Source organism: Lampris incognitus, chromosome 3 (genome assembly GCF_029633865.1).
Source record: "Lampris incognitus isolate fLamInc1 chromosome 3, fLamInc1.hap2, whole genome shotgun sequence".
NCBI lineage: Eukaryota > Metazoa > Chordata > Actinopteri > Lampriformes > Lampridae > Lampris > Lampris incognitus.
This window is the reverse complement of record NC_079213.1, coordinates 76,562,677-76,575,017: the sequence shown is the minus strand read 5'-3', so window position 1 is coordinate 76,575,017 and position 12,341 is coordinate 76,562,677. Positions and strand designations below refer to the sequence as shown.

Sequence of the window (12,341 nt, the reverse complement as noted above, 5' to 3'; positions counted from 1 at the left end):
GACATTGAACCTGCCTACCGTGTCCTTGGCGCAAAGCCACCATTTTGTATTTTGCCACAGATAATTGCAATCAGATGCAAAACAAAGGCAGATTGCACTCGGCTGCAAAACTTTATAGGCGTGTTTGCGCTGTAATATCATTAGTGCAATATCTATTGTGAACAGGGCCTTGAGCAGGGGCAGATAGCGGTTGCAAGTGATGCGAAATTCATGGTGATGTCAGTGGCCGCAATCCATTTGTGAATTCGCCTGGCAATAGTCTTAGAAAAACGAGACACATCCGCAGGTAGAAACATGTAAGAAGAGGGGGACATTATAGTTAGGTAATTAGACTAGGTATATTAAAAGGCTAATTTATGCTCCCTTTACGTACGTAACTAGATACATAGATACGTCCGTTTTAAATGTTTTCAACGTTACTGCCCACATACTTCCCATCCGTGTTTTACGTTGGCATAGTTGTTAAGCAATACATCCACTAGGGGACAGCTCAGAGTTAAATTCACAGTTCACTTCCGAGTTCAGAGGTAAGGTGTCTAGGCTGCCGGAAATTCACACGAAAAGTAGAAGAGCGCAAACATGGCGACGGTGGATGAGCGCATGGCCATGTATCTGTTAAAAAAGAGGCAGCGTAGTAGACGGCGGTGGTCTGTGCGGCCATTAAATAAGTCACGGCATGTGGACGGAGAATTCCTCTCCCTGATTTTACCTATGAGAGAAATTGACGACGAATGTCATTTCCAATACTTTCGCACAGCCCTCCCTCAAAAAGTTCCGCCATTTCTTCGTCTTCTTTGTTGCGTGTTACCGGCTGGTCGCGCCTGATCTATTAACTACACTGCGCAACACTGCCCCCACGATTTCCTCTGGTATTTCCGGTGGTACTGCTCCATTTGTACGGATCCGCAGGCTCCCAGAAAACGTGCAGAAATACGGACGAATGGAACGCAGAGTACGGACAAAAGGCTCCGTCCGTATATGTATTTAACATTGAGCATAAATGAGCTCTTATACTCTTTCAAATCAAATATCCCAAGATTTGAATGGAAAGTATTGTTCTTGCAACTGTATTTATATCTTCTTTATTTTACTTTTTTTTTTACTTGAACGTAGCTTAACCATGTCGTGAATGTGCTACTTCAGTACACTTTTACAGCAAGTATTACTGGTACCACTACATAAAATTGCAGATGAACATTTAATATCAAGGAATTCACATTATAGACACTACCACTTACTATCGCTGTAACAAATTGGACACAATTTTGAACATTGATCATGCATGGTCCAGCCATATCTACTAGGTTTTGACTTTGTCTTGTTTCCTTTCTGGTCCCACCTCTCTTTCATCCTTACTGCTGGGTGGAACTAGAAATGACATTGATGAGCTGCTCAAAAGAGGTCAGGTCCCTGCATTTGGTTGAGAGCACTCAAAGTGCAACCTTTCCACAAAAAACAACATAAAAATACAGCAAGCGCTTCTTCACAGGTCTCTGGTGGACACGCAGCCTAAAGCCAAACATATGCCGGCACTGAAGCAAAACGCCGAGTCACATGATTTGCATCAAGTGCTGCCTGTAGCACAATTAAATATGTTGAGGATGCAGCCTATATGTTCCATCTTCCCTGTTTAATCAGTCAGTTTACATTCAATTTCAATGTAATTATGAATATTTTACTAAGGCAAGCCAATTCAAGCCAGTGAATAAAGTGTGACATGACCTTCCAACTCGTGAATCAGTTAGTGTTAAAATTCATTACAACAGTAACAGTGTATCACAGTATATGAATACCTTTGTCAAACTGGCCCAAGTTAGTTTTCAATAACGTCTATTTTAGCCCAAACTATCCACATGCTGCTGAGCATTACACTAACCACCTACCTGGCCATAATTATAATATTGTCTCTGACTGGTGAGTTGACAGCAGCAGCAGAGGCATCCCACAATGAGTGTACATTGAGTGTACTCTCAACCAGGCGAATTAATGCGCTTTCCCTGTGAAGTGGAACATTCTATCTAAATGTTTTACATCTCAAATTGCTTCTCTCAGCAGCCTTTGTCTGAATGTGCATCCCTTCAGAATGCAAAAAAAAGAAAACAAAAAAAAAAACCTCACGCTTTGAACTTTCTGCACCCTCACATGCATTCAAACTCCTCACTGAGTGACTCAATTAACAAGGAATAAAGGTAGCAAACATTGCTGAATGGCGCTGCTATCCAGCATTGTGTATTTGCAAATGCCCTTGTGTTCCAACTCACCCCAAATTTATGGCCAGGGTTACTGTACATTTTCTTGGAAAATGATTGGTAAAGAATATGAGGCTAAAATTTAGATTGGACAGCCGCCTGTTATAAGACGGGCCCTTTGATTTAGCAGCTCACTCAGTGATAATCGCACACATGCCCACTTACAATCTCATTAGGTGTGTAAACATGGGAAGGGGGTCTGAGCAGACTGTGGAACACCCTAGGCTATTGCTTTACATCAGGCAGGGAAAAAAAAAATCAAAACAATGGTGGCCTGACACTGTTGTCACATTAACACGATTAGAAACCACTTCATGCAAAACGGGATGTTAATTGAGCGTCTGTGGTGTTTATCTCCATCACGCTGTATTCAAAGAGGCAGTCAGATATCTTCCGTGGAGGAAAACCAGGGAAGTGGAGAAGACAATGGCTGATTGCTGCCCTCCAATTTGTGGGCCAGTTGTGTGATTGAGGTTGGATGACAGAGAGATAGGAAGGTATAGAATTAGGAAGTGCGTTGGTGAAGATTACAGATTTGAGCAAGTTCCTGTACATTACTGAAAGGAATCAGTGATATCCAGTTCAGTGGTTTGAATAGTGAAAGTCACCTAGAGGAGGATGTAGGACCCACCAACATAAATGCCAGTATTGTTCCTCCAAATATGTAAATACCTTGCCTAGAGATATGAAAGTTGAGCGTCTACCCTGATAGATGTCTGGAACATTACTGGATGGCAACTGCAGTAGGGTACAAACTATATTCATGTAATTCTTAACTGGGAGTTTCCTATATTTTGCATATAGTCACAGATATATTCTATAGATGATTTACATTTTCAGGATACCGCTTTAGTAGTAAATCAGGCCCTACCCAGGGATTGTAAAAAGATATTGTTCATGACTAAAACTGATGGTAAATCAATTAGTGCTGTGTTAATGATGACAGTATCATAAAGTACTATCATAATTTGTAAAGAGCTAAACAGCCAAACCTCTTTTGTGCAAAAAAACAAAAACAAAACAAAACATCTAAATTGATTGTTTTGCATCATCTACATGTATATATGGCATTGATTAAAGTCAATCATTGAAGTGGTGTGAGTAATTAATAAAGAATGCAAATTATAAAGATGTAGCGATCAGTGTGAACTCACTGTTAAATAACTTGGTTTAAATAATGTTTCATGCTTACAATCAGAATGTAAGGAGATTCTGACAAGATGAAAAACAGGTAGCCTATTAGTCTCTATCAGGAAGCCTGTTTTATTGGATGTAGTGAGCAGCCAGTGTAATAGGCCATTCAACAGTGATACAATTAATTGTGATTGTACTATCCATAGCCTGAAGAGAGTTGTACTGTATGGGAATTGAAAGTGAATAAACAAATAAATAATACATTATTAATGTTCATTTGCTCTTAGAGATTCCTAGACTGACGGACTTGGAGCCTAACTTGAAGTTTTCCTTTTTCTCATTGGGATATGATATGTCTCTTTGGAGACCTAAATCTCACGTTCATTCTCTAATCGTACAGAGGCGTATGACCCTGAGGATGGGAATAAAAGAAGAAGAAATTACTTTCATTAAGAAATTCAGATTTCCCCCATCCTTTTGATCTTGTGCCAGAAGAACATTTATGCTGATGAAATGCATAAATAAAGTTCTTAAATTATCCCGTTCCTCTTTAGTGCATGTATCAGAGTTGGAGAACTTCCAGACAAGACAACCACAATCACTGTGAGTGCCTCTGAAGAGAGATGATTTAGGAGATGGCCTGCCACCGTAATGCCACATGGATTGGCTTTAAGACTTCGAGAGAAAAGTCTGCATCAGGTCTGGTAAATAATATAATGGGGGAAAAATGACTAGAAATATGTGTTAATACCTATAAGCAATGAGGCAAGCAACAAGAATTAACATCACAAAATTGTGCCGTAGTTTGGCCTGAAATCACATGGAGTTAATTTTCACAGATCAGATTCTCATTATAGTGCTGTCATTATAGTCATAGTCATGAAGTGGGCTAATGTCCATCAAAATTAGTTTGTTACAGACAATATTCTAAATATTACTTCAGAGTCAACAAAACAAGGATACAGTTGGATATTGAGTGATAGATCACTTGTTTTTTCTTCTTCCTCATTTTCAGTTGCCCTGGTTATTATGATCCCAAATTGAATCCATAAACTCTTGGTTAACTAGTGAGCTGCATCAGCACATGCTACCTAATGCAATCTTTCTATCTTCAAAAGCTTCTTATCTAAGATCTGGGAAGTAGAACGTGTGTTAAAAAGGCAAATAGCCTGACATCATTTGTTTAAGTCTGGCTCTTATCTGTCTCCGTAGGTCAGCAGAAAAACCCTGGTGATTTGCATGTACTGTAGGCGGTGTGATATGAACATACAGGCCAGTGTGTCATGTTTCATCTGCTGGAGTGAATGCATTGATGTTAAAGTTATTTTGCTAGGGAGCTACTCACAGGCTGGAGTGATGACTGGTCCATCTGTACAATAGTGTGTGAGCAACATTTTTCATGGCTGTTTAACAATAACTAGCTGAGAATGTAGATCAAAAAGTTTGCCAACTTTAAGCAAACTTCCCAACCCCAGAATAAGTTAAGGTAGCTTATTGGATCTTAAACCATCATTCTGTGTCTGGTAATGTTCAACATTAAAAGAGTGAAGTGTTTTATAAAAGGATTTTGGTTTTGGACATTTAGGGGCATGAACAGAGAAGAGAAAAGCCTATTATTTGTTATCTGATTCACAAAGGGAATTCATGCCATTTTATTTTCTGATGTGATTTTGATACTCGCTCAATATCTCAAGTGCATTTCAACTGTGTCTGTCTGCTAATCAGATGTACCTCCGGATAAAGTTATGAATCGGTACACTGAATTTTCTGCTTGTGAGAAAAGAAAAATCCATTCTTCACCATTTCATTTTTTCCAATTCACAGAAGCAATCAAGAAACATCCCAAAAGAATAAGCAATTTATAAAATCCTAAAACTTCCCAACATAAAAGGGGCAATGAAAGCAGCCATGACAACTTTTAAATGTGCAGATTTGAAACATGAGGAATAATTTCAACCCTCAACACCTGGGCGAGGGCATGCCTAAGTGAGGCGATAAGACAAGTACTGTGGATGTGGGGCTGGCAGGTGTGACTTACAATGTAGCAGGGCTCACAGTAGGCCTTCTTCTCCACTGCATAGAAGGGCTTGCCACGCAGCTTGGTGCTGCAGGTCATGCAAATGAAGCAGTCAACATGGAAGACCTGGTCCATGGCAGTGCAGCCGGTGCCTTCACCCACTACATTCTCACCGCAGCTGGCGCAGCGCCCTGAGGATCGTAAGAAAAGGAGAGCGTGAGTGCAGCCTCGCAATATCCACAGATATTTATGATCACATGACATGTAACAGTGAAATGACTAAACCACCTTATCCAAACAGCTGCTTTAGTTGTCCCTGTGGAGTGCAGGGTGTCTCACCTAAAGTTAGGTAATATTTCCCTGCAGTATCAGACTATTTGACGATACAAAACTACAGGCCCCAACCAAAGTATCTTGCAACATGGCTGTGAGTGGCACCACTTGTAGGACTACAGAGACACTCTCATACCTGGGATTCATCTCATTCAAAAGTTAAACAGGCTTTGTCAAACATGAGAGATGCACACTTTTTTTTCTCTCCCCTTTTCGCCCAAGTTGTATCAGGCCAATTACCCCACTCTTCCGAGCCGACCCGGTCGCTGCAGACTACCACATGCCTCCTCCGAGAAATGTGGAGTCACCAACCGCTTCTTTTCACACAACAGTGAGGAGTTTCGCCAGGGGGAGGTAGTGCGTGGGAGGATCAAGCTATTCCCCCCAGTTCCACCTCCCCCTTGAACAAACACCCCAACCGACCAGAGGAGGCGCTAGTGCAGCGACCAGGACACATACCCACATCCGGCTTCCCACCCGCAGACGCAGCCAATTGTGTCTGTAGGGACGCCCGACTAAGCCAGAGGTAACGCCAGGATTCGATCCGGCGAGCCCCGTGTTGGTAGGCAACACATTTGACCGCCACATCACCAGGGCGCCCTGAACAAAAGCTTTTAACATCAGCAGATAAATCATAATTGACAATTAGCAATGACCAAAAAAAAAAAAAGAGCTAATTTTTATCCATGCTAAAGCAAAAAAAAAAAAAAATCAAGAGCACTTCAAATTCTTAGCTACTGGCATCTGAAAGAGGACTTTCTGTATTCTGACTTTTGGGTCATACCCTTTGAGTACAAAAAAAAAAGATAAAATATGAATAAATATCTACATTATTCATCATCACTATGTGTGTGGCTGTATTCTGGTCACCATAATTATTGCAAGTGAGCAATATGGTCAGCTAGTGATATGTGAATAAGGTGCAGTTAAATAGTAGGCTTATACTTTCAAACCTTGGAGCTGCATAATCCTCATTTTTATTCCAAAGGGTTGATAAGGATGGATTAAATACTATAATTATGCCACATTAAAGAAACTATACACGTCACAAAAGTGTGACATGGATGACATCTGTTTCAAAAAGTCAAGCGTTTAATGATGAAAAAGAAAAGTTTAGAAGCACAGCTCTGTCTTTTTGTTAGGGGCACAAGTGAACTGATATTATTGCGCCAGAAAGAGCCTGATTGCATATTGCGGGACATGGCATTTGGATATCTTTAATTGAGTTGAAGATATCTTTAATTGAGTTTAAGATGTCCTCAACTCAATGCAACTTATCTTCAACCCAATTAATAACACTGTGGATTTAATTAGTGGTATCGTACAATAATAGGGCTTAAAAAGATATCTGAGAATATTTTATTTTTTACACATCTGAAGACAGATACAATCTTGCAAAGGAAGTGTGATACATTGAATTAATTTAAGTTTAGTTCAGTGGATCATTTTTTGTTCTTTTTCATTTTTTGCTTCATCTAAGGCTGATTTGGTGATGATTGGCACTCAGTATGTTCTGAACAGAGTAGTTCAAGCATGTTACAGACAGAGGCGAGACATTAACCGGAGGAGATACAGTATCAGATGCTTGCATTTACACAGTTTCATTTGCCGTTTTCATATCACAATCAACAGAGTGTTAAGTTGAATCTGTCTCAGGTATCAGCAGAACTTTTGGAAGTTATATGTTGTTGAGATCAAATATCTGCTTGACTGGAAGGCTCACTAATGGTATTCTAATCTCTGACAACTCCAATTATCTTATCACCAGTCTCATTGCAAACTGAGGAAAAAGTTTTAAAAATGAGTGATTAAAAACTTAGCTAGCTCGGTTTCTAATGCCTTTCTGGAAAATTAGTATTTGTGAGTTGGAGGCAATAAAACTGTAATCATGGGATTCATTGTTTGTCAATTTCTAAGGGGCCCAAATTAACATAACAAAGGACTGACAGACTACATTTTAACATCTTTCACCAGCAACTTTGTAGCATTTTTCTTGCAGCAACATACACCTATTTAACCAAGCGCTGCCATCCAAGGTGACCTATGGTGCACACAAGTTTACATAAAACCTGCTATCTGGTTTCATCTGTTCCCACTGCTCTATCCATACCTCAATTATGGCTGTGTTACCTACTGTACAGGGAGGCAGATTAAACAAACTAGCGAAGGCATGTCTCGGGGGGACATGTGGGTGTCAGTGGAATCACAAGCAGGGTAATCACTTCAGAGAGAGCCGGGGGGGGGGGGGGGGGGAGAGAGAGAGAGAGAGAGAGAGAGAGAGAGAGAGAGAGAGAGAGAGAGAGAGAGAGAGAGAGAGAGAGAGAGAGAGAGAGAGAGAGAGAGAGAGAGGAGAGAGAGCGAGATAGAGAGAGAGAGAGAGAGAGAGAGAGAGAGAGAGAGAGAGAGAGAGAGAGCATACCGAGCCTGTTAGTGGCTTCAGATCTCAGGCCATCTTCTGTGAGTGGATGAGAATGCCAAACATGTCCCACAGGGCTCCCACTTTAAATAGCGAGAAGGAAACCTCTCGGAAATCCTTTTCCTTTTGGCGGTCTGTGATCGCAACAGCCCTCAGGAGCTATTTGTGCAAGGCTGTGTGTACCCAGTTATACTCCAACGCATGCATGTGTGCACATGCACGCCTGCTCACTCGTATGTACGTGCTCACACAATGGCAACGCCAAGCTTTGTTTGCACCAGACGCACCACACATGTTGACGAGTACATACATACACACAGACATGTTCATTGCACCCACAGACATCTTGTGCCACTGAGCATGCACAACTTAGCAACCCACATGCCAAATTCATGTCATCACACAACAAGCCTTTACATCAAATTGGAGGCTGTCATCAGTTGTCCTTACTACCTCTAATTTTTTCCCTAAACTAGTCCCCAAAAGAAAAGATCACTAGACACGGTTGAAGACGGATACAATGTGTGGAACATACACATTCAGACTTGTGTCTCTGTGGAAGAAAGGAGATTTTACTGTATTAGACTTTCTGTTCCAAGGTCTAAAATGAAGCCTTAATATTGGACTCAAACCTTGACAAGATCTTGTGGTTCACCAGTTAGATGGGGGGTGTATATTATTGAGATAACCGTGAAATGATCATTTACAGACATGGCCAAAATACACTGTGCATAATCTTGTAATATATGAATAAAACGATGATGGATTATACACAAGCCTACATACAGTATGTTTCCAGATTGTGTGATTATGCCAAAACAAAAGTGATACATCAAGCATTATACATTTGCTTCTGAAAAATACTGAAGCTCCACTGGATTTATGCTTGTTTGAGGGTCTCTAAAAATTCCATTATTTCAAAAGCATAGTACATAACAATAGAGAGAAGTTGCGGCTCTTTTACAATTCTTCACATCAATAATTTCATGCAACTGCACTTGAAGTAAGCATTTTCAATTTCGAGACCCTACTTCAATGACTTCTTGAATAATACAGGGTAGCAATCGCAGCAACATCATATTTACCCCCGTGGAGATGATCCCAAATACTTTCGAACTATTTCAGCTGGGCAAAAAAGGAATCATGAAAGGCCCCACCATTCACCAGTGTCCCTCTGCGCAGGGAAATGGAACCCGAGTCTTAATATCAAAACTTCAAATAGTTCCTGTATAACCAATGCAATGGTGACGAGGTGGGGGGGGGATTCATTTACACTTTACACACTTTCTTTCCTTTTATTCTTCCATCCTCAGAAGTGTCTCTTCTCTGTTACATCGAAAGTCAAAAAGGAGGACTGAAGAGAGAATTTCTAAAAAAAAAAAGGAGCACATTCTCTGTGAGATGTGGGGGCTTAGAATGGTTAGACAATTTAATTGGATAAAAGGAAAAGATTAAAGAGGCCCTGACTCTGTTCCATAAATAATTGATTTCTAATGTATTTGTAGTGGCAGTGAGACGCTGTTGTTTGGGAATGGGGGATGTTGAGTGGCAGAACGCTTCAGATTTCCCTCAGTCTTCTCCTTCTTTGTTTTTTCACGCCGTGATATTGAAGCAGCATGAAAGGCGGAGAGGGAGCACACTTGCGGCTCAATTTGATCTTACATCGTCGGAAATCAAAGATCGTGCATGTAAAGAAGGATCGCAAGGAACTTTTTTTTTGTGGGGGGACCAAAACTTTTCACACTATGTTACTAAAGAATACAATTCTGCTGGTGCAACCCTTGCAAAACCCAAAGGCAAAGCCAGCGATTGTAGCTTGTATCCAAAACTAATAAAAGAACCACAAAATCCATTTCAGGACTTCAAAAAAGTTTTCTGCTTGGATTAAAATATCTGGTAGATATGATGACAGAAACACAAGCAAGGGGTGCATATGTTGTTTTCAGTGACAACTGCACAACAATGTGAGAAGGGATGGGGGGAAAAAACCCTGTTAATACAATTTTAGCTCTGGCAAATTATCTTGGTCAGCTTCAGTAAGTGTTTTTCATCCCCTAATGAAAAACAAAGTGCAACATTAATTCATTTTGACAAGTTTTAAAAAGGGAACAAATAAAAGGTACGAAGTTGTGATAACTTGTTTACACTCAATTATGGACATAAACAATAGGTCGCAGGGTGCTCGACAGTAGAGAGCAAGTTTATCTGAGCACATTAGGAGTGTGACTTCTGGTTACGGAATCGCCAGTAGCCACAATTTGTGCACTGTTTCATGTTTTCCCCCTCTAGGTTAATCTACTTTGTTGATCAAGAATGCCCTCCACGCAGCCTGACAATGCTCTGGCCCTCAGTTGCCTGAGGATGACAAGGGGAAATTGCCGTCATCGCTATGTTTCAGTCTCCGAATGCCTCTTTCCTAACCCCTTCAACCCCTCCCTTAATCTCATTCCCGATGTCAGCAAATAGCGATCTGCAGAACTGCCGTGGCAACGGTGGAGGATGGAGGAGAGGCAAGCCTACGCCACTATGGATTACTGCTCAGTCTGTCAGGGCCCAGGGCAATAAAGCAAGGGGAACTGAGTGAGTGTAGGTTACATATTTTAGAAACAGGTTGGCAGGAGTGACATGGATGGACGCCAGGGAGAGAGCAGGGCTAGTGAATGGGGTGAAAGAGAGGGAAAAGGGGAGCGAGAGGTTAGCATATGTGCAGAGTGTTTACACAGTGTGTTTGTGTGTGTGTATATTGGTATGTTTGCTCATATGCAACTGTGCATGTACGTCTTGTGAGTACATCTGCTTTTGCATGCATGCGCATGTGGACGTCTACTCATTCCCGAGGTCAAACGCTCACTCACAAATGAAATCTAGCAACGTGAGTGCCCGGAAGCCTCAGCTGGGCTCGCACGGCAGCTGATCTTGCAAGCCTCAGTGGAGCTGTCTCAACGAGGCAGGATTGCAAGCGTCGAGCCTGGCGGGGGAGGAAGGGGGAGGGGTCACCTCATATGAACCACCGCCAAAAAAGCGGACTGCTGTCACCGGGGAGAGAAGTCCCATGCTGGCACGCCAAACTCAGCTGAGAAACTAGAAAGCAACATCATGAGGTCAACTACAGTGCTGGACCAAGATAATTAGAAAATAAAACGGGAAAAATGCCCCATTTACTATGCCCACAGACTGTGTCTTGGTGCGCCGAAATAGCATCCCAGCCCAAAATAGCAGCAAAAAAATAATTAAGTACTCAAAACACTATATTTATACTGACCCATGTGACTAATTACAAGTAGGTTGATGACATGGCAGAAAAAAATGGCAGCAATCTCATTCATAAACCCACTGAATAATACATATTGCTCTATGAAGCTAATAAAAGTTAACACACCAAAAAAAAAGTTAGTAGAAAAAGTTTTTGTAGAATTTCACTGACTTTATATCAACAAAGTAGGAGTGTAATACTGTCAAAGGAGTTAAGCATGAATAAATTTGAAGAAGATATTCAAAAAGTCCTAGCTTGTTCTACCAGGTAGTAAAAAAATATCAATGTCATGATCCATCCATTATCCAAGCTGCTTATCTGAATTTGGGTCGCAGGGGATGCTGGAGCCTATCCCAGCAGTCATTGGGAGGCAGGTGGGGAGACACCCTGTACAGGCCGCCGGGCCATCACAGGGCCAACACATTCAAACCTAGAGGCAATTTAGTATGGCCGATTCACCTGACCTACATGTCTTTGGACTGTGGGAGGAAACAGGAGCACCTGGAGGAAACCCATCATGCAAACTCCACACAGAGGGTGACCCCCTAGGTTGGACAACCCTTGGGGTTCGAATCCAGGACCCTCTTGCTGTGAGGTGACCGTGCTAATCACTGCGCCACCGTGCCGCCCCCAATGTTATGATGATATGCAGAATCTTTGCCTTATTCCAAATCTTTTATAGCCCATTTTGATAAATGGATAAGCTATCAGCCAGGTAAGATGGACCCTCCACAGGTATGCTGTTTTCCAGTTCTGCCTACTGCCTGTCATTTAGTGTAATTCACTTCAGGTGGTAAATTCGGCCATGGGCTTCAATGTAGACGTATTGTCACCAGACCGCTTCAGACACACACACACACGCACACACACGCACACACACACACACACACACTGCACTCTGTCTCCCTGCCTCTGGCTGATTGGCGACCTCCTTCCAGC

At 41.6% G+C, this 12,341-nt stretch overlaps 1 protein-coding gene across 4 annotated transcripts in view; it reads right to left on the bottom strand.

Annotated features, from left to right (window-relative positions):
- Positions 1-12,341, bottom strand: part of lpp (LIM domain containing preferred translocation partner in lipoma) — a 210,677-nt gene that overhangs the window by 18,302 nt on the left and 180,034 nt on the right. For all 4 annotated transcript variants that reach the window (XM_056276295.1, XM_056276294.1, XM_056276298.1 and 1 more), the window contains one exon: positions 5,422-5,591. In XM_056276295.1, the coding sequence (XP_056132270.1) occupies positions 5,422-5,591 (170 nt within the window). The remainder of the gene's footprint in view (positions 1-5,421; positions 5,592-12,341) is intronic.